This window comes from Symphalangus syndactylus, chromosome 20, assembly GCF_028878055.3.
Source record: "Symphalangus syndactylus isolate Jambi chromosome 20, NHGRI_mSymSyn1-v2.1_pri, whole genome shotgun sequence".
Classification (NCBI taxonomy): domain Eukaryota; kingdom Metazoa; phylum Chordata; class Mammalia; order Primates; family Hylobatidae; genus Symphalangus; species Symphalangus syndactylus.
In genome coordinates this window covers 68537128-68557317 of record NC_072442.2, presented here as the reverse complement: position 1 = coordinate 68557317, position 20190 = coordinate 68537128, and the positions used below count along the sequence as shown (strand labels likewise).

At 43.6% G+C, this 20190-nt stretch overlaps 1 protein-coding gene across 5 annotated transcripts in view; it reads right to left on the bottom strand.

Annotated features, from left to right (window-relative positions):
* The window catches only part of VPS53 (VPS53 subunit of GARP complex), a 181039-nt gene that overhangs the window by 103600 nt on the left and 57249 nt on the right, over positions 1-20190 (bottom strand). For 4 of the 5 annotated variants that reach the window (XR_008653085.2, XM_055256623.2, XM_055256626.2 and 1 more), the window contains one exon: positions 2396-2474. Coding sequence is in view for 4 of the 5 variants with exons in the window: in XM_055256623.2 (XP_055112598.1) it covers positions 2396-2474 (79 nt within the window). In the remaining variant the exon portion in view is untranslated. Of the gene's footprint in view, positions 1-2395; positions 2475-5373; positions 5390-20190 lie in introns of those variants that run through there. The other variant, XM_055256628.2, reaches the window with a different exon arrangement.

Here is a 20190-nt window from a genome sequence, read left to right as displayed (position 1 = left end):
TATTTTTTGTCAACTCTTTCCAATTCCATCCATCTCAACTGAACTTCCACTGTTTCTAAAGTGTTACATAAGCTGCCTGAGACCTAAATTTTTAAAATGTTGACTTACTCCATGCTGAGTGGTTTTTATGTCATCTGCTGAACACCCTAACTTCTCAATTCTCAATTCAGGATGAAAGTTACCCGATAGAGACGTCACAGAGGCCAAAACCTATGGGTTCACAGGTTCAGATTTTTTCATTTACAAAGAGTTTACTAGGTTGCCTTGGAAAAATTTTTAAAAATCTTAATTCCCATTTGTGAAATAGAAATAGTAACACAAGGCCTTTAAGAAAAGCCCACAGTCTTTAAAAAGAAAATTAGGCTGGGTGCGGTGGCTCACGCCTGTAATCCCAGCACTTTGGGAGGCCAAGGCGGGTGGAGCACGAGGTCAGGAGATCGAGACCATCCTGGCTAACATGGTGAAACCCCAACTCTATCAAAAAAAAAAATACAAAATATTAGCCGGGTATGGTGGCAGGAGCCTGTAGTCCTAGCTACTCGGGAGGCTGAGGCAAGAGAATGGCATGAACTCAGAAGGTGGAACTTGCAGTGAGCCGAGATCGCATCACTGCACTCCAGCCTGAGCGACAGAGCAAGACTCCATCTCAAAAAAAAAAAAAAAAAAACACACAAAAAAACCACACACACACAGACACACACACACACACACACACACAAAGTCACTATGCCAGAGAAAACGGAGGCATGTTGTTAAAGAGAACCATTTTAATTTCATCTGCCCAGTGGAATCTGGGGAAAAAAATATAAAGTAGGCCTCTTCTAAATAATAAAGATGGGCTTCATCCACATCTTCCTGAAACTTCTAGAAGCTGAAATGGGCAGCTGGGTACAGTGGCTCACGCCTGTAATCCCAGCACTTTGGGAGGCCGAGGCGGGCAGATCACCTGAGGTTGGGAGTTCCAGACCAGCCTGGCCAACATGGAGAAATCCCGTCTCTACTAAAAATACAAAAATTAGCCAGGCATGGGGGCAGGTGCCTGTAATCCCAGCTACTTGGGAGGCTGAGGCAGGAGAATCGCTTGAACCCAGGGGGCAGAGGTTGCAGTGGGCTGAGATCGCACCATTGCACTCTAGCCTGGGCCAAAGAGTGAAACTCCGTAAAAAAAAAAAAAACCTGAAATGGGTAGCTGAGTACACGTGAGGCTAACCTTGTCCTAAGAAGAGCCCAGTGCTTTTCATGAGCGAATATCCCCACAATCCCTTTTTACTTCTTTGACCTTCATTTTCCTCACATAATAAATAGGACTAATGGCTTTCCAATATCTACTCCCTCCCTGAAGTTATATCAGATGACTAAGGAATATGAGGGTCTCCAAGAAAAGTGTTTTACAAACAAGCATCTGATTACTAGCAGACAGCCACAAAATGTGAAGACATTAAAATCAGGAGTGGGCTTCCTATAGAAAGTGATGGGCAAAAGCTGGGGCCGCTACTCCCACTTACTTCCTACATTTCTTTTATGGAACACAAAGAAAAAATAATTAAGGTATTTCCAGTTATTGAATTACAGAGCAGACGCAGGAAATGTTCCTTGGATCAGTAAATGAATGTATGTCCCCATCTCCACCCACCGAGTAGGGTGAGGCTCCTTGCCCCTGAGTGCTTCAGTATATTTCTGCCTTGAACAATTCTTTCTCTTGAAATAGCTCAAATAATAGAGAAAAATGCTTGTATGGGTTCTTTCCCGTCCGACACATGCTAGGCGCTAAGATGGCATCTGCTACAGTCGGAAGGGTGGAGCTAAAAGAAGTTCCCCAAGCAGGATGACAGCTTGTTACATGAGAAGTGCAACCAACAGCTCCCAAGTGAAATGCTGTGGGCTTTGCAGACACAACACAAACAGCTCTGCTACCAGAGAGAGCCCAAGGGCACGAATTCCAAGAGCAGGCTTCTGGTCGGTAACAGTGGGCTCCTCACTGTGTCACCCTGAGAGTTACAGAGGACGGTGGATACTGCGCCCAGTTTCTTTTCACCAAACCAAAACCAGTAAGTTATGTAACAATCCTAAAAACACTGCGGCATGATTTCTTTTAAATACAGCCATGAGAAAAAAGGAATTGACAGGGCAGACAAGATAGAAGGTTTGAGACCTACATCAAATTAAGCCCAAACAAATCCTCTCTTTCTGAGGCTGGAAGGAAACAGAGGAGGAACTGACACTATCTAGGGACATTTAAAATCCAGGGTGGTCTCATTACCCTGAACCTGCAGCAGAAGGATTTGCAGCCGCCAGCGAGCATGACTGGAATGATAACCACATGGTGACGGGGGTGAGCATGAGCTCGGCAAGGATGGTGATCATCTCTAAAGACCGGGGAAACGCAAAGCAGTACCTTGGTGCCCTGGGAAGGAAACGCTTCTTCAAAATCGGCCAGGATTTGCTGTCCTAACTCAGTCTGTGCAGCCTTCACTCTGTGAGGAAGAGAGAACATATCATCACCTGGCATAATATCCTTAGGTAACTACATACTGATCCACAGGGTCGGAAGGGCTGAAGTCTTTCGAGAAAGGCCAGGAAGGGTACAGAGACATCCATGAGGTGAGAGGTCACATACTAGTTAAGTGGCAGGTTGATGAGCAGGACCCAGGCATCCAAGGTATTCTCAGGGTGAATCTTCTATATCCCCAAAATTCTTCTAGGCCAACCCTTTACCTGAGGTCCTATGTGTTAATCTTTATACAATTCCATTGGGGGATAGTCATGCTGTGGGAAAATGTTATAGAATCACATCCACATCAAACATAAATCTAGCTGGGCACAGTGGTTCATGTCTGGAATCCCAGCATGTGGGAGGCTGATGTGAGAGGGTCGCTTGAGGCCAGGATTTCAAGACCAGCCTGGGCAACATTAGAGAGATCCAGTCTCCACGAAAAACAAACTAAAATAAAAAGTACCCAGCTGCGGGGGCACACACCTGTACCCAGGAGGCTGTGGCTGGAGGATCTCTTGAGCCCAGGACTTTTGAAGATACACTGAGCTATGATCACACCACAGCACTCCAGCCTGGGTGACAGAGTGAGACCTTGGCTCTAAAACAAAACACTAACAAACAACAACGAATAATCCACTTCGGATTACTGGTGTGACTGCTGTCCTACTCCTTGGAGCACAGAATGGCAAGAGGGCTCCATAACGTTTTAGGGTGTTTTGTAAAAAATTATTATGAGTATACAATCACTATATATATATTTATGGAGTACCTGTGAAGTCTTGATACAGGCATACGATGTATAATGATCAAATCAGGGTAGCTGGGGTATCCATCACCCCAAGTTATTCGTTACTTCTCTGTGTTAGGAACATTGCAATTCCAATCTTTTAGTTATTTTTAAATATACAATAAATTATTAACTGTAGTCACCCTATTGTTCTACCAAATACTAGATCGTATCATTCTAACGGTATTTTTGTGCCATTAGCCATCCTAGTTACTCCCCGCCTCCCGGCTATGCCTCCCAGCCTCTGGGACCCATCGTTCTACTCGCTGTCTCCATGAGTTTACTTGTGAAAATGTTTAGCTCCCACATATGAGTGAGAACGTGAGGAATCTGTCTTCCTGTGTCTGGCTTATTTCATTTCACATCACGTGCAGTTCAATCCATGTAGCTGCAGTGTTTTGGGTGTCTTGTTAACCCAGAAACCAACAAGCTCATAAGTTTTTAAACAAATGAATGAAAAGAATGTTTTCTATGGTAAAAACAAAAAGAGCCAAGTGACAAAATGAACTGCTAAGGAAAGTGAGGGCCACTGAATGATGATTTAAGTCCAGAGGTTTGTGAATACGGAAACGGAACTGCAAGGAAAACCAGCTGGAAAGGGGAGGCCGGTACTCAACAGTGGCTGCGAGTGCACTAGGCGCTCAAGCACCGGATGTGTGGACTTGAAAGCACGGGCAGAAAGGAGAAGTGGCAGGATGCAAAGCGGCTGCGGACCCCACCCCGCGATCAACCACGCCCCGCAATCATGTCCCGCAATCACGCCCCACAATCGATCACACGCTCTGCATCCCCCACCAGCTGCCTGACGTTGGTGGCCACCGTGCACCAGCCAGCCTCGCAGAGCTAGACTGGAGCAGGACTCTCGGGCCTTGCTGGACTTCCTGAGCCTGAGGCAAATACTGTCTGGTTGCTAAAAATGCCTTAAAAGAGCACACTTCCATTCTTGGTCTCCACCCTGTTCCTTCAGAATTAACTTTATGAAGTTTCTAGAAATAGCCAACAGCTCAAAACCACAATTTCTTTGGCTGCTAAGGAGTGTCTGGCAACCTGCTGAGATTTTTTTTTCAGATGAGGGGATAGGCATGACCCAAAACAGTCTGTTTCTTCTGTGGCATGGTTATAATTACACCTTATTCCAAATACTTTCCAAGGTTTTTCCGGTATCTTCAAAACTTTTAAAACCACTCTTAGAGGTGGGTTTCTAGCCTTTTGAGTCAGTTTTCAAGGGGGCCAGAAATGATCCAGATGAGGCTATTACTGGAATAGCCCCCACCTCCAGATCAGAATCACGGCCATACATCGAGAGCTGTCCAACAGACTATGGGAGACATTCCTTGAGTGTGAACTTTGACATGAGAGAAAAGAATAAAACTGTACTTCGGAGCTTCTTGTGATTCCCACATAATGAGGCAACACACAACCTCCTGTGGTGCCAGGTCACAAGACAGCTTCGAGGCTCAGGACCCCCTGTTCCTACCCTCTTCTTGGAAGCACACAGACAGCACCAGTTCCCTCCTAAGACACAGGGAACTTATAGTAGGAACTTTTCATGGTTAGAAGAGGAAGGAGTTCTCCTCACAGGGGAAGTCCCACCGCTGGCCAGGGCACCCACAGTCACATTCTCAGGACTACTGACCATCTCAGTGACACTGGTGGGCCTGGCTCTGCCTCTGGCCCAAACTATTCCCTACTCTGAATTCTTGGTGACTCTGAAACTGAGGTGGCAGAAAGGAGGACCACAGCCTGTGATGGCACTTGGTATCACCAGAGACAAAAAAAGAGGAAAAACTACCAGTCTCTGATTTGTAGACCTCCTTGCCATGTTCTTTATTTTCTTTTTTTACATTAAATTATTATGTATACTTTATTTATTTATTATTATACTTCAAGTTCTAGGGTACATGTGCACAACAAGCAGGTTTGTTACATATGTATACATGTGCCATGTTGGTGTGCTGCACCCGTTAACTCATCATTTACATTAGGTATATCTCCTAATGCTATCCCTACCCCCTACCCCCACCCTACAACAGGCCCCAGTGTGTGATGTTCCCCTTCCTGTGTTCAAGTGTTCTCATTGTTCAATTCCCACCTATGAGTGAGAACATGCGGTGTTTGGTTTTTTTATCCTTGCGATAGTTTGCTGAGAATGATGGTTTCCAGCTTCATCCATGTCCCTACAAAGGACATGAACTCATCCTTTTTATGGCTGCATAGTATTCCATGGTGTATATGTGCCACATTTTCTTAATCCAGTCTATCATTGATGGACATTTGGGTTGGTTCCAAGTCTTTGCTATTGTGAATAGTGCCACAATAAACATAAGTGTGCATGTGTCTTTATAGCAGCACAATTTATAATCCTTTGGGTATATAGCCAGTAATGGGATAGCTGGGTCAAATGGTATTTCCAGTTCTAGACCCTTGAGGAATTGCCACACTGTCTTCCACAATAGTTGAACTAGTTTACAGTTCCACCAACAGTGTAAAAGTGTTCCTGTTTCTCCACATCCTCTCCAGCACCTGTCGTTTCCTGACTTTTTAATGATCGCCATTCTAACTGGTGTGAGATGGTATCTCATTGTGGTTTGATTTGCATTTCTCTGATGGCCAGTGATGATGAGTATTTTTTCATGTGTCTGTTGGCTGCATAAATGCCTCCTTTTGAGAAGTGTCTGTTCATATCCTTCACCCATTTTTTGATGGGGTTGTTTTTTTTCTTGTAAATTTGCTTTTGAGTTATTTGTAGATTCTGGATATTAGCCCTTTGTTAGATAAGTAGGTTGCAAAAATGTTCTCCCATTCTGTAGGTTGCCTGTTCACTCTGATGGTAGTTTCTTTTGCTGTGCAGAAGCTCTTTAGTTTAATTAGATCCCATTTGTCAATTGTGGCTTTTGTTGCCTTTGCTTTTGGTGTTTTAGACATGAAGTCCTTGCTCATGTCTATGTCCTGAATGGTATTGCCTAGGTTTTCTTCTAGGGTTTTTATGGTTTTAGGTCTAACATTTAAGTTATTATTATACCTTAAGTTCTAGGGTACATGTGCACAACCTGCAGGTTTGTTACATTTGTATACACGTGCCATGTTGGTGTGCTGCACCCATTAACTCATTTACATTTAATCCATCTTGAATTAATTTTGTATAAGGTGTAAGGAAGGGATCCAGTTTCAGCTTTCTACATATGGCTAGCCAGTTTTCCCAGCACCATTTATTAAATAGGGAATCCTTTCCCCGTTTCTTGTTTTTGTCAGGTTTGTCAAAGATCAGATGGTTGTAGATGTGTGGTATTATTTCTGAGGGCTCTGTTCTGTTCCATTGGTCTATATCTCTGTTTTGGTACCAGTACCATGCTGTTTTGGTTACTATAGCCTTGTAGTATAATTTGAAGTCAGGTGGCGTGATGCCTCCAGCTTTGTTCTTTTGGCTTAGGACTGCCTTGGTAATGCAGGCCCTTTTTTGGTTCCATATGAACTTTAGTTTTTTCCAATTCTGTGAAGAAAGTCATTGGTAGCTTGATGGGGATGGCATTGAATCTATAAATTACCATGGGTAGTATGGCCATTTTCACAATACTGATTCTTCCTATCCATGAACATGGAATGTTCTTCCATTTGTTTGTGTCCTCTTTTATTTCATTGAGCAGTGGTTTGTAGTTCTCCTTGAAGAGGTCCTTCACATCCCTTATAAGTTGGATTCCTAATTATTTTATTCCCTTTGAAGCAATTGTGAATGGGAGTTCACTCATGATTTGGCTCTCTGTCTGTTATTGGTGTATAAGAATGCTTGTGATTTTTGCATATTGATTTTGTATCCTGAGACTTTGCTGAAGTTGCTTGTCAGCTTAAGGAGATTTTGGGCTGAGATGATGGGGTTTTCTAAATATACAATCATGTCATCTGCAAACAGGGACAATTTGACTTCCTCTTTTCCTAATTGAATACCCTTTATTTCTTTCTCCTGCCTGATTGCCCTGGCCAGAACTTCCAACACTATGTTGAATAGGAGTGGTGAGAGAGGGCATCCCTGTCTTGTGCCAGTTTTCAAAGGGAATGCTTCCAGTTTTTGCCCATTCAGTATGATATTGGCTGTGGGTTTGCCATAAATAGCTCTTATTATTTTTAGATACATCCCATCAATACCTAATTTATTGAGAGTTTTTAGCATGAAGGGCTGTTGAATTTTGTCAAAGGTCTTTTCTGCATCTATTGAGATAATCATGTGGTTTTTGTCTTTGGTTCTGTTTATATGCTGGATTACGTTTATTGATTTGCATATGTTGAACCAGCCTTGCATCCTAGGGATGAAGCCCACTTGATCATGGTGGATAAGCTTTTTGATGTGCTGCTGGATTTGGTTTACCAGTATTTTATTGACAATTTTTGCATTGATGTTCATCAGGGATATTGGTCTAAAATTCTTTTTTGTTGTGCCTCTGCCAGGCTTTGGTATCAGGATGATGCTGGCCTCATCAAATGAGTTAGGGAGGATTCTCTCTTTTTCTATTGATTGGAATAGTTTCAGAAGGAATGGTACCAGCTCCTCCTTGTACCTCTGGTAGAATTTGGCTGTGAATCCATCTGGTCCTGGACTTTTTTTGGTTGGTAAGCTATTAATTATTGCCTCAATTTCAGAGCCTGTTATTGGTCTATTCAGAGATTCAACTTCTTCCTGATTTAGTAGTCTTGGGAGGGTTTATGCATCCAGGAATTTATCCATTTCTTCTAGATTTTCTAGTTTATTTGCGTAGGGGTGTTTATAGTATTCTCTGATGGTAGTTTGTATTTCTGTGGGATCAGTGGTGATATCTCCTTTATCATTTTTTATTGCGTCTATTTGATTCTTCTCTCTTTTCTTATTAGTCTTGCTAGCAGTCTATCAATTTTGTTGATCTTTTCAAAAAACCAGCTCCTGGATTCATTGACTTTTTGAACGGTTTTCTATGTCTCTATCTCCTTCAGTTCTGCTCTGATTTTAGTTATTTCTTGCCTTCTGCTAGCTTTTGAATGTGTTTGCTCTTGCTTCTCTAGTTCTTTTAATTGTGATGTTAGGGTGTCAATTTTAGATCTTTCCTGCTTTCTCTTGTGGGCATTCAGTGCTATAAATTTCCCTCTACACACTGCTTTAAATGTGTCCCAGAGATTCTGGTATGTTGTGTCTTTGTTCTTGTTGGTTTCAAAGAACATCTTCATTTCTGCCCTCATTTCGTTATGTACCCAGTAGTCATTCAGGAGCAGGTTGTTCAGTTTCCATGTAGTTGAGCAGTTTTGAGTGAGTTTCTTAATCCTGAGTTCTAGTTTGATTGCACTGTGATCTGAGAGACAAGTTTGTTATAATTTCTGTTCTTTTACATTTGCTGAGGAGTACTTGACTTCCAACTATGTGGTCAATTTTGGAATAAGTGCTACATGGTGCTGAGAAGAATGTATATTCTGTTGATTTGGGGTGGAGAGTTCTGTAGATGTCTATTAGGTCTGCTTCGTGCAGAGCTGAGTTCCATTCCCGGATATCCTTGTTAACTTTCTGTCTCGTTGATCTGTCTAATGTTGACAGTGGGGTGTTAAAGTCTCCCATTATTATTGTGTGGGAGTCTAAGTCTCTTTGTAGGTTTCTAAGGACTTGCTTTATGAATCTGGGTGCTCCTGTGTTGGCTGCATATATATTTAGCATAGTTAGCTCTTCTTGTTGAATTGATCCCTTTACCATTATGTAATGGCCTTCTTTGTCTCTTTTGACTTTTGTTGGTTTAAAGTCTGTTTTATCAGAGACTAGGATTGCAACCCCTGCCTTTTTTTGTTTTCCATTTGCTTGGTAGATCTTCCTCCATCCCTTTATTTTGAGCCTATGTGTGTCTCTGCACGTGAGATGGGTCTCCTGAATACAGCACACTGATGGGTCTTGACTCTTGATCCAATTTGCCAGTCTGTGTTTTTTAATTGGAGCATTTAGCCCATTTACATTTAAGGTTAATATTGTTATGTGTGAATTTGATCCTGTCATTATGATGTTAGCTGGTTATTTTGCTCGTCAGTTGATGCAGTTTCTTCCTAGCATTGATGGTCTTTACAATTTGACATGTTTTTGCAGTGGCTGGTACCGGTTGTTCCTTTCCACGTTTAGTGCTTCCTTCAGGAGCTCTGGTAGGGCAAGCCTGGTGGTGACAAAATCTCTCAGCATTCACTTGTCTGTAAGGGATTTTATTTCTCCTTCACTTATGAAGCTTAGTTTGGCTGGATATGAAATTCTGGGCTGAAAATTCTTTAAGAATGTTGAATATTGACCCCCACTCTCTTCTGGCTTGTATAGTTTCTGCCGAGAGATCAGCTGTTAGTCTGATGGGCTTCCCTTTGTGGGTAACCCAACCTTTCTCTCTGGCTGCCCTTAACATTTTTTCCTTCATTTCAACTTTGGTGAATCTGACAATTATGTGTCTTGGAGTTGCTCTTCTCAAGGAGTATCTTTGTGGCATTCTCTGTATTTCCTGAATTTGAATGTTGGCCTGCCTTGCTAGGTTGGGGAAGTTCTCCTGGATAATATCCTGCAGAGTGTTTTCCAACTTGGTTCTTTCTCCCCGTCACTTTCAGGTACACCAATTAGACGTAGATTTGGTCTTTTCACATAGTCCCATATTTCTTGGAGGCTTTGTTTGTTTCTTTTTACCCTTTTCTCTCTAAACTTCTCTTCTTGCTTCATTTCATTCATGTGATCTTCAATCATTGATACCCTTTCTTCCAGTTGATCGAATCGGCTACTGAAGCTTGTACATTCGTCACGTAGTTCTCGTGCCATGGTCTTCAGCTCCATCAGGTCATTTAAGGACTTCTCTACACTGGTTATTCTAATTAGCCATTAGTCTAATCTTTTTTCAAGGTTTTTTGCTTCTTTGCAATGGGTTCGAACTTCCTCCTTTAGCTCAGAGAAGTTTAATCATCTGAAGCCTTCTTCTCTCAACTCGTCAAAGTCTTTCTCCGTCCAGCTTTGTTCCGTTGCTGGCGAGGCACTGCATTCCTCTGGAGGGGGAGAGGCGCTCTGATTTTTAGAATTTTCAGCTTTTCTGCTCTGTTTTTTTCCCCATCTTTGTGGTTTTATCTACCTTTGGTTTTTTATGATGGTGACGTACAGATGGGGTTTTGGTGTGGATGTCCTTTCTGTTTGTTAGTTTTCCTTCTAACAGTCAGGACCCTCAGCTGCAGGTCTGTTGGAGTTTGCTGGAGGTCCACTCCAGACCCTGTTTGCCTAGGTATCAGCAGCGGAGGCTGCAGAACAGCGAATATTGCTGAACAGTAAATGTTGCTGCCTGATCGTTCCTCGGGAAGCTTTATCTCAGAGGGGTATGCAGCCGTGTGAGGTGTCAGTCTGCCCCTACTGGAGGTGCCTCCCAGTTAGGCTACTAGGAGGTCAGGGATCCACTTGAGGAGGCAGTCTGTCCATTCTCAGATCTCAAACTCCATGCTGGGAGAACCACTACCCTCTTCAAAGCTGTCAGACAGGGACATTTAAGTCTGCAGAGGTTTCTGCTGCCTTTTGTTCGGCTATGACCTGCCCCCAGAGGTGGAGTCTACAGAGTCAGGCAGGCCTCCTTGAGCTGCGGTGGGCTCCACCCAGTTCCAGCTTCCCGGCTGCTTTGTTTACCTACACAAGCCTCAGCAATGGTGGGTGCCCCTCCCCCAGCCTCGCTGCTGCCTTGCAGTTTGATCTCAGACTGCTGTGCTAGCAATGAGTGAGGCTCTGTGGGTGTGGGACCCTCCGAGCCAGGTGTGGGATATAATCTCCTGGTGTGCCGTTTGCCAAGACCATTGGAAAAGTGCAGTATTAGGGTGAGAGTGACCCAATTTTCCAGGTACCATCCGTCACCGCTTCCCTTAGCTAGGAAAGGGAATTCCCTGACCCCCTGCGCTTCCCGGGTGAGGCGATGCCTCACCCTGCTTCGGCTCACAGTCGGTGGGCTGCACCCACTGTCCTGCCCGCACTGTCCAACAAGCCCCAGTGAGATGAACCCGGTACCTCAGTTGGAAATGCAGAAATCACCCGTCTTCTGCGTCGCTCAAGCTGGGAGCTGTAGACTGGAGCTGTTCCTATTCGGCCATCTTGGAACCACCTATGTCGCCATGTTCTTCATTTTCAAAGTCACCTCTTGAGATAAGCTGGATCTGGCTATGTTACTAGCGAGCTGCGTAATCACAAGTCACTTCCTCCCCGTGGGTCACAACTTTGAATAGCTGTGAAATCAGAGGGTGGGGCTAGCGGCCCATACTAGATGATTCTATATCTTCTTCAGTACTGATTATTCCACAACACCCATCTTACGGTGCTAACTGGCTTTACAGGTGGCTACAGGTTAGATGTATGCTTAATCCTGGAGCAGAAGGATACGCTTCTGCATATAAATGTCAATGTTTCCAACAGCAGTTTTTTTTTTGTTTTTTTTTTTGAGATGAAGTCTCACTCTTGCCTCCCAGGTTGGAGTGCAATGGCGTAATCTTGGCTCACTGCAACCTCCGCCTCCCAGTTCAAGGGATTCTCCTGCCTCAGCCTCCCAAGTAGCTGAGATTACAGGCGCCTGCCACCACGCCTGGCTAATTTTTTGTACTTTTAGTAGAGACAGGGTTTCCCCATGTTGGCCAGGCTGGTTTCAAACTCCTGACCTCAGGTGATCCGCCCACCTCAGCCTCCCAAAGCGCTGGGATCACAGGCGGGAGCCACCGCGCCCGGCCTCTACCAACAGCAGTTTGTGAAGTGGCTATCAATGACTCAGATGAGAGAGCACCCATTCCCTTACAGACATCACTGATGGTATCCACAGACCCAAACCTCAATCCCAGGCATTTTCAGGGTGAGATGTGAATTGCAGTCTTTATAAGCAATTGCTTAAATAGGATTCTAGAAAGAAGTCAACAGACTTGGAAGAATGTATCTTTGGCCTCATTCCTTTAAACTCCTTCCTCTTCTAACCATGAAAAGTTCCTACTATAAAGAGGTAGCTCTACTGATAACTGTCAGCAAAGCAGATAGATGTGCTGAACTACCAAGATTTCCTAGTCATTCCTTTCTTTTCAGACTGGAGTACAGTGGTGCATTCGTGGCTCACTGCAGCCTCAACCTCCTGGGGTCAAGTGATCCTCCCTTCTCTCAGCCTCCTGAGTAGCTGAGACTATAGGTGTGCACCTCCACGCCCAGCTAATTCTTGTATTTTTTGTAGAGATGGAGTTTTGCCATGTTGCCCAGACTGGTCTCAAATTCCTGGGCTCAAGTGATCTGCCCACTTCAGCCTCCCAAAGTGCCAGGATTACAGGCGTGAGCCACCGTGCCCAACTGATTTCCTAGTCATGCTTGTGAAAGTCCGCCTACAACTCATAGAGAACAGGGAAAACAAAAATTCCTCCTGGCATCCAAGTAAGTTCAGCCTGTTGCATGGTTGCAACCCCAAACGGGTCACTCTTCAGAAACAAAAGATTCACTGTGCTGCCCAGAAAGGAACGTCAACCAGGTGGTTTCTGGCATCCTCCGTGCCATGTGACTGCAGGGCTGTTCAAAGGTGTCCTCTGTGCCACATGACTGCAGGGCTGTTCCAAGGCGCCCTTTCCTAAAGGTGTTCTCAGCTTTTCATAAGTTGTTACCTTGTGAGTGACAGTCCCAAAGAAAACACCCCCAACAGTTCCCAAATCAATATACCGCCCTCCCAAACCACAGTCTTCTAAACAGCAGGGTTAATTAGTCAGATGCTATAGTTCCAAACAGGCACCATAAAGAATCTCAGCCTAGAATCTTGAGTGACCCTGTGAGACACTTCTGAGATCACCAAGGACAGCACTCACACTTGGAAACCGGGGACAACACTCACACTTGGAAACCGGTGACAACACTCGTACTTGGAAACCGGGGACAACACTCGTACTTGGAAACTGGGGACAACACTCACACTTGGAAACCGGGGACAACACTCACACTTGGAAACCGGGGACAACACTCATACTCGGAAACCGGGGACAACACTCGTACTCGGAAACCGGGGACAACACTCACACTCGGAAACCGGGGACAACACTCATACTTGGAAACCGGGGACAACACTCACACTTGGAAACCGGGGACAACACTCACACTTGGAAACCGGGGACAACACTCACACTTGGAAACCGGGGACAACACTTGTACTTGGAAACCGGGGACAACACTCGTACTTGGAAACTGGGGACAACACTCGTACTTGGAAACCGGGGACAACACTCACACTTGGAAACCGGGGACAACACTCATACTTGGCAACCCAGGAGGCCCAGGAGGAACTCGTTGAAGCCACAGAGCTGGGCAGGCCTGTCCGTTTCCAGGTTGAGTTATTTTTTCACTCCACCATGAGACCTGCCAAGCCTTTCTCACATTTATAAGCGGTTAGAAATGGCTGTGAAAAATATATTTTAGTTCAAGAGTTTCATGGTTTTCAAGAGAATGTAAGACTCTTCCATTCTTCGTAGGGAAATACTGACTGATGACTAGAAACATTCCTTTCATGGATATGCTTAGGCCAAGAGGATTTGAAATGTAAAGATACTAAAGAAAAAACTGTTTCCTCCAATGCTACATTAAGCGTAGAAGCATTTGCCAGAAGGGTGGTTGTAAGAATTAGCTATGCTCAAATCAAGGCTCATGAACTTCCTATTTCAAACGTACAGGCAAAGATTTCAGAACACAACTTTTCACATGACTTCTACAGTTTACAGACAGCAAGACAGTAAATTCGAGAAACAGAAGCAATGCAGAGGGTAGTAACCCACTTGCCATCTCCCGCCCCTCACAACAAATAGCTATTTCTATCATTTCCAGATGGTTCTACCATCAGCACGTAAACATAAGGGAAGAAAATTCACCAGAAAGGATGCTAAAAATAAGAAGTCTGGACTTTTCTCAAACTTTTGGTACCTCTTAAAAAAACAATTCTAGTCAAGCACTGAAAATAAAAACAAGAAGCTGTCTCCTCTTGTGCTCTTTTTAGTGTTACTTTTTTTTTCTGAGACGGGTCTACTCTCTTGCCCAGGCTGGAGTGCAGTGGCACAGTCTCAGCTCACTGCAGCCTCCACTTCCGGAGCTCAAGTGATCCTCCCACTTCAGCCTCCCGAGTAACTGGAACCACAGGCACACACCACCACATCGGCTCACTTTTTGTATTTTTGGTAGAGACAGGGTTTCACCATGTTGTCCAGGCTGGTATCGAAATCCAGAGCACAAGCGATCCGCCTGTCTCAGCCTCCCAAAGTGCTGGGATTACAGGTGTGAGCCACCATGCCCAGCCTTTCTAGTGTTACTTAATAGCACATATTCTGTATTAACCTACAAAAAATTATTGCAAATAGAGATTGTGAAAGGAACTAAAAGAAAAGTAAATCCTCCTGTGTTTGCAGCAACCCTACGTGATAATGAACGTTTGGAGCACTGAGATATATTCATAGAATGCTGGATTTTCTATTTTTAAGGGAATGTGATTGTAACAGTGATTATAAAGTTCCTTCAAATTTTTAAAACTACCTCTTTGAAAAAATGTTGAAAAGCAAAGAGCCCACCAAAAGTACAGGCAGCAAAAGCAAAAACAAACAAGTGGGACTACATCAAACTGAAAAGCCCATTAGAGAAATGCAGCTGGAAACCACAATGCAGTGTCACCTCACATCCTAATGGGGGCGCTTTTCATGTTTATTGGCCATTCAGATATTTCTCTGGAGAAATGCATATTCAAATCCTTTGCTCGTTTGTTAATTGTTTGGCTTTTTGTTGTTGATTTTTAGGAATTCTTTATATATTCTAGATATTAATCCATTATCAGATAAATGATTTGGAAATATTCTTCCCATTCTGTGTGTTGCCATTTTACCCTGCTGATAGTGTTTTTTCATGCACAAGTTTTAAAATTTTTCATAAAGTCTAATTTATCTATGTTTTTCTTTTGTTGCCAAGGACTTTGGTGTCATATCCAAGAAATTGCTGCCAAATTCAGTGCTGTGAAGATCTGCTCTTTGTTTTCTTCTAAGAGTTTTAGAATTAGGTTTGACATCTAGGTTATAGATCCATTTTGAGTTATTAACGAATCCCTACACTGGTTTCTGCCAAATAAACGCTAGTTCTGTCATGTTCCTGCCATGCACAACCCCCTCCTTTACACTGACTGGAGATTGGCTCCCACACACGTCTCTGTGACCACGTGGCCGCTGCCTCATAGGGTCTTATCTTTTCTAATCCAGAACGTACTCCTACTATCCAGACTCCTGTAACTCTATAATCCACTAGACTTTTACAAAATGCAAGTGAGATCAGGCTGCCCATGCTAAAAATCTTTCACCGTCCACAGAATAAAAAATACATTGTTTAGCAGGGCATATAAAACCTGACCCGATCTACCTACGCAGGCTTGTCTCCCTCTGCTGCCTCCAAACTCCATAAGACTCCCTCTTCCTTCTTTCCCCCCTTACCATCACATTGGTAAGATCCCACCCATTCTTTTAAGATTCAGATTAAAAAGGAGTTTGTCTATGACCCCTGCCCTCAGCCCCTGCTTCAGTCTATCGGTTCCTCTTCTGAGATCCTGCTATGCCTTGTACAGCATATACCAGTTTTGTTACATCTGTTTTGCTGGAATCTTCTATTAATGTCTTTCTTCTCCACACAAAAATGGTGAATTCTTTGAAGGCAGAGAGTGTGTATTTCTTATCTTTGTGCCTTCAGTCCCCTAGCACGGGGCCTAGGATGTAGAAAATGCAGAGTAAATATCACATAAATGAAGAAAAGAACAAATGAATGTGAAAGAGATCAACTGTGAATCATCCTGAGAGCAGGGGTAGGAGGGACTGCCTTCCTCCTCCTCCCCCATCTGCTGACAGCAAATCTGCCTGCTCCATCCAAGCTCCTTCTTTCTTGCAGCTCATAAAGTCCTGTTCGCCTGCTTTCTTGGCTGCCTCACAGTCCGGTCTGATAAGGCGATCAGTCGGCTCTAGGTGTGAGGGGTAGGAAGGATGAGGGAAAGGGTGGCGATTTCCCTAGCGTTCTGCCAAGCTCTGCTCCAACATTCCCTAAGAGTTCTTTGGCATTTCCACGACAAGATGCACACTGAGCACACCTTGCAACCTCCCATTCCTGCCCCGGAGCCTTAGAAATAATAAAAAGATTTTCACGAAAATCCAAATCCAGGCAAGAAAAGTGGTATACTAGAAGCCTGAGGACTTCCTGGTAGGAAGGATGACAGAAAATCACTGCCCAAAAATGCTTCTCGAAAATGAAAGACATGAACGTGGCGATACCAGGAGCAGGACGGGACCCTGGGACTGCTGCCAGCGGGACATGCTGTGCCCTGCAATAGGAGTAATCAGCCACTGTCCATGTCTGTCTGCACCCACACTGTGAATGCGTGAATGCTCACGTCAGGCGGCAGGGGTGGGCCTCTGGGTCTGAGAACTTCAGCAGTAGCCAGAGGAGCTGCCAACACCCAAGAAGACGAGGGAGCCTCCAAGCCTAGGGGATCAGCCGCTAGGACAGTCACCTGGCAGGTTTCTCCAGGTCTGGCCCCCCTCACTTTGGAAGAGCTGTCTGTGTGATACACTTAGCCAAGTAGCAATTCCCATTTCTCGCCCACGAGCAGGTAGCAGTAAAAGAGCATTCTTGATCAGACTAATAGAGAATGTCAAAAATAAAAATGAGGCCAGGCGTGGTGGCTCACACCTGTCATTCCAGCACTTTGGGAGACTGAGGCAAGTGGACCACTTGAGGTGTCAAGAGTTTGAGACCAGCCTGGCCAACATGGTGAAACACCGTCTCTACTAAAAATACAAAAATTAGCTGGGCGTGGGTGGTGGGTGCCTATAGTCCCAGCTACTCGGGAGGCTGAGGCAAGAGAATTGCTTGAACCCGGGAGGCGGAGATTGCAGTGAGCTGAGACTGTGCCACTGTACTCCAGCCTGGGCAACGGAGTGAGACTTGGTCTCAAAAAATAATAAAATAAAATAAAATAAAAATGAGGTTTCCGCTAAGAATCACCAAACATTTGAGAAATGCTAAAGAGAGAGAATTGCCATGCTGAACAAACTGAAAATCTTACACTATAGGATAGAGGAATGGAACAGGCACTGAAGATTTTACACTGGAGGATAGAGGAATGGAACAGGCACTGAAGACCTTACACTATAGGATAGAGGAATGGAACAGGCACTGAAGATCTTACACTATAGGATAGAGGAATGGAACAGGCACTGAAGATCTTACACTATAGGATAGAGGAATGGAACAGGCACTGAAGATCTTACACTATAGGATAGAGGAATGGAACAGGCACTGAAGATCTTACACTGGAGGATAGAGGAATGGAACAGGCACTGAAGATCTTACACTATAGGATAGAGGAATGGAACAGGCACTGAAGACCTTGCACTATAGGATAGAGGAATGGAACAGGCACTGAAGATCGTACACTATAGGATAGAGGAATGGAACAGGCACTGAAGACCTTGCACTATAGGATAGAGGAATGGAACAGGCACTGAAGATCTTACACTATAGGATAGAGGAATGGAACAGGCATTGAAGATCTTACACTATAGGATAGAGGAATGGAACAGGCATTGAAGACCTTACACTATAGGATAGAGGAATGGAACAGGCACTGAAGACCTTACACTATAGGATAGAGGAATGGAACAGGCACTGAAGACCTTACACTATAGGATAGAGGAATGGAACAGGCACTGAAGATCTTACACTATAGGATAGAGGAATGGAACAGGCACTGAAGATCTTACACTGGAGGGTAGAGGAATGGAACAGGCACTGAAGACCTTACACTATAGGATAGAGGAATGGAACAGGCACTGAAGATCTTACACTATAGGATAGAGGAATGGAACAGGCACTGAAGATCTTACACTATAGGATAGAGGAATGGAACAGGCACTGAAGATCTTACACTATAGGATAGAGGAATGGAACAGGCACTGAAGATCTTACACTGGAGGATAGAGGAATGGAACAGGCACTGAAGATCGTACACTGGAGGATAGAGGAATGGAACAGGCACTGAAGATCGTACACTGGAGGATAGAGGAATGGAACAGGCACTGAAGACCTTGCACTATAGGATAGAGGAATGGAACAGGCACTGAAGATCGTACACTGTAGAACAGAGAAATGGAACAGGCAACCCAGTGCTTTAACATACACATAATTTCTATTCCGTGGGAGAGACATGAGAATATTATGCCCATGAGAAAAGAATCAGCTAGATATGCTGGAAATTAAAAAGCTGGATTGTTAAAATAAAAATTCAACAGCTGGTCCAAATAGCAGAATGGATGCAAGTGAAGAATAAATTAAAAGAGGAAGACTGGGTTGAGAAATTCATTCAGAAAGCAGTTCAAAAGGACAAAGAGATGGAAAGCATGAAAGGAAAATTAAGAGACATGGCAGCAGATCTAGAAGATCCAAGGTTCACGTAACAAGAATTCCACAAGGAGAGAATGCAGAGACCAAGTTGTAGAGACTACTCAAAGAAAGGAATAAAGGAGAATAATTTCTTAGAGTATGAGAAACTCAAGAGTCTTTAGATGAAGAATACAACTGGGGCTAGGTACAATGGCTCACGCCTGTAATCCCAGCACTTCGGGAGGATGAGGCAGGAGGATCACTTGAGCCCAGGAGTTGAAGACCAACCTGGGCAACATAAGAAGATCCCACCTCTACAGAAAAATGTTAAAAATCAGCTAGGCATGGTGGTATTTGCCTGTATTCCTGGCTACTCAGGAGGTGGAGGCAGGAGGATGGCTTGAGCCCAGGAGTTCCAGGTTGCAGTGAGCTATGACCACGCCACTGCACTCCAGCCTGGGCAACACAGCAAGACTCTGTCTCAAAAAAACAAAACAAAACAAAAAAACAAAACACTAATCTTACTAGCTACAAGGGAAATGAAAATTAAAGGAACTGGATACCGTTTTCAACCATGAGATAGATAAAAATGAAAAACAACAATATCAAGTGCTGCTGACGGTAAGGGTGCTCTCATACTGTACAGATCGTACTACAAGTATATAAAGCTTTGCTGGAGGGCAAATGGGCAGTAGTTACTAAAATTTTAAATGTATACAAACCTATAACCCAGAATCTGTCCCTGAGAAATACTTGCATATGTGCAAAAGGGGCATATTTTAAAAATTAGCAACAACAACGTAGTACTACCAAAATGGTGAAATAATCTGTGGTATGTTGTGCTATGGGGTTCTGTGCATCAATTCCAGAAAATGAAGCAGGTCTATACACACTGATGTGAAAAAAAAAAATCTAAAATTCATGTGGTTGAAAACAAAAAGCAGTTTTTAGAATAAAGTGTAAGTTATGAAACGATTTAGTTAAAACAAAACAAAGCAAAAGCAAAGCCATTAACTGAAATGATAGATTTATGTAAATATACAAATCTGGAGCGATAGCCATTAAAACTATAGATTTATGTAAATACACACACAAATCCAGAGCTACAGCCATTGAAATGATAGATTTATGTAAATACACACAAATCCAGAGCTATAGCCATTGAAACTATAGATTTAGGTAAATACACACACAAATCCAAAGCTATAGCCATTGAAACTACAGATTTATGTAAATACACACACAAATCCAGAGCGATAGCCATTGAAACTATAGATTTATGTAAATACACACACAAATCCGGAGCTATAGCCATTGAAACTATAGATTTATGTAAATACACACACAAATCCGGAGAGATAGCCATTGAAACTATAGATTTATGTAAATACACACACAAATCCAGAGCGATAGCCATTGAAACTATAGATTTATGTAAATACACACACAAATCCGGAGCTACAGCCATTGAAACTATAGATTTATGTAAATACACACACACAAATCCGGAGCGATAGC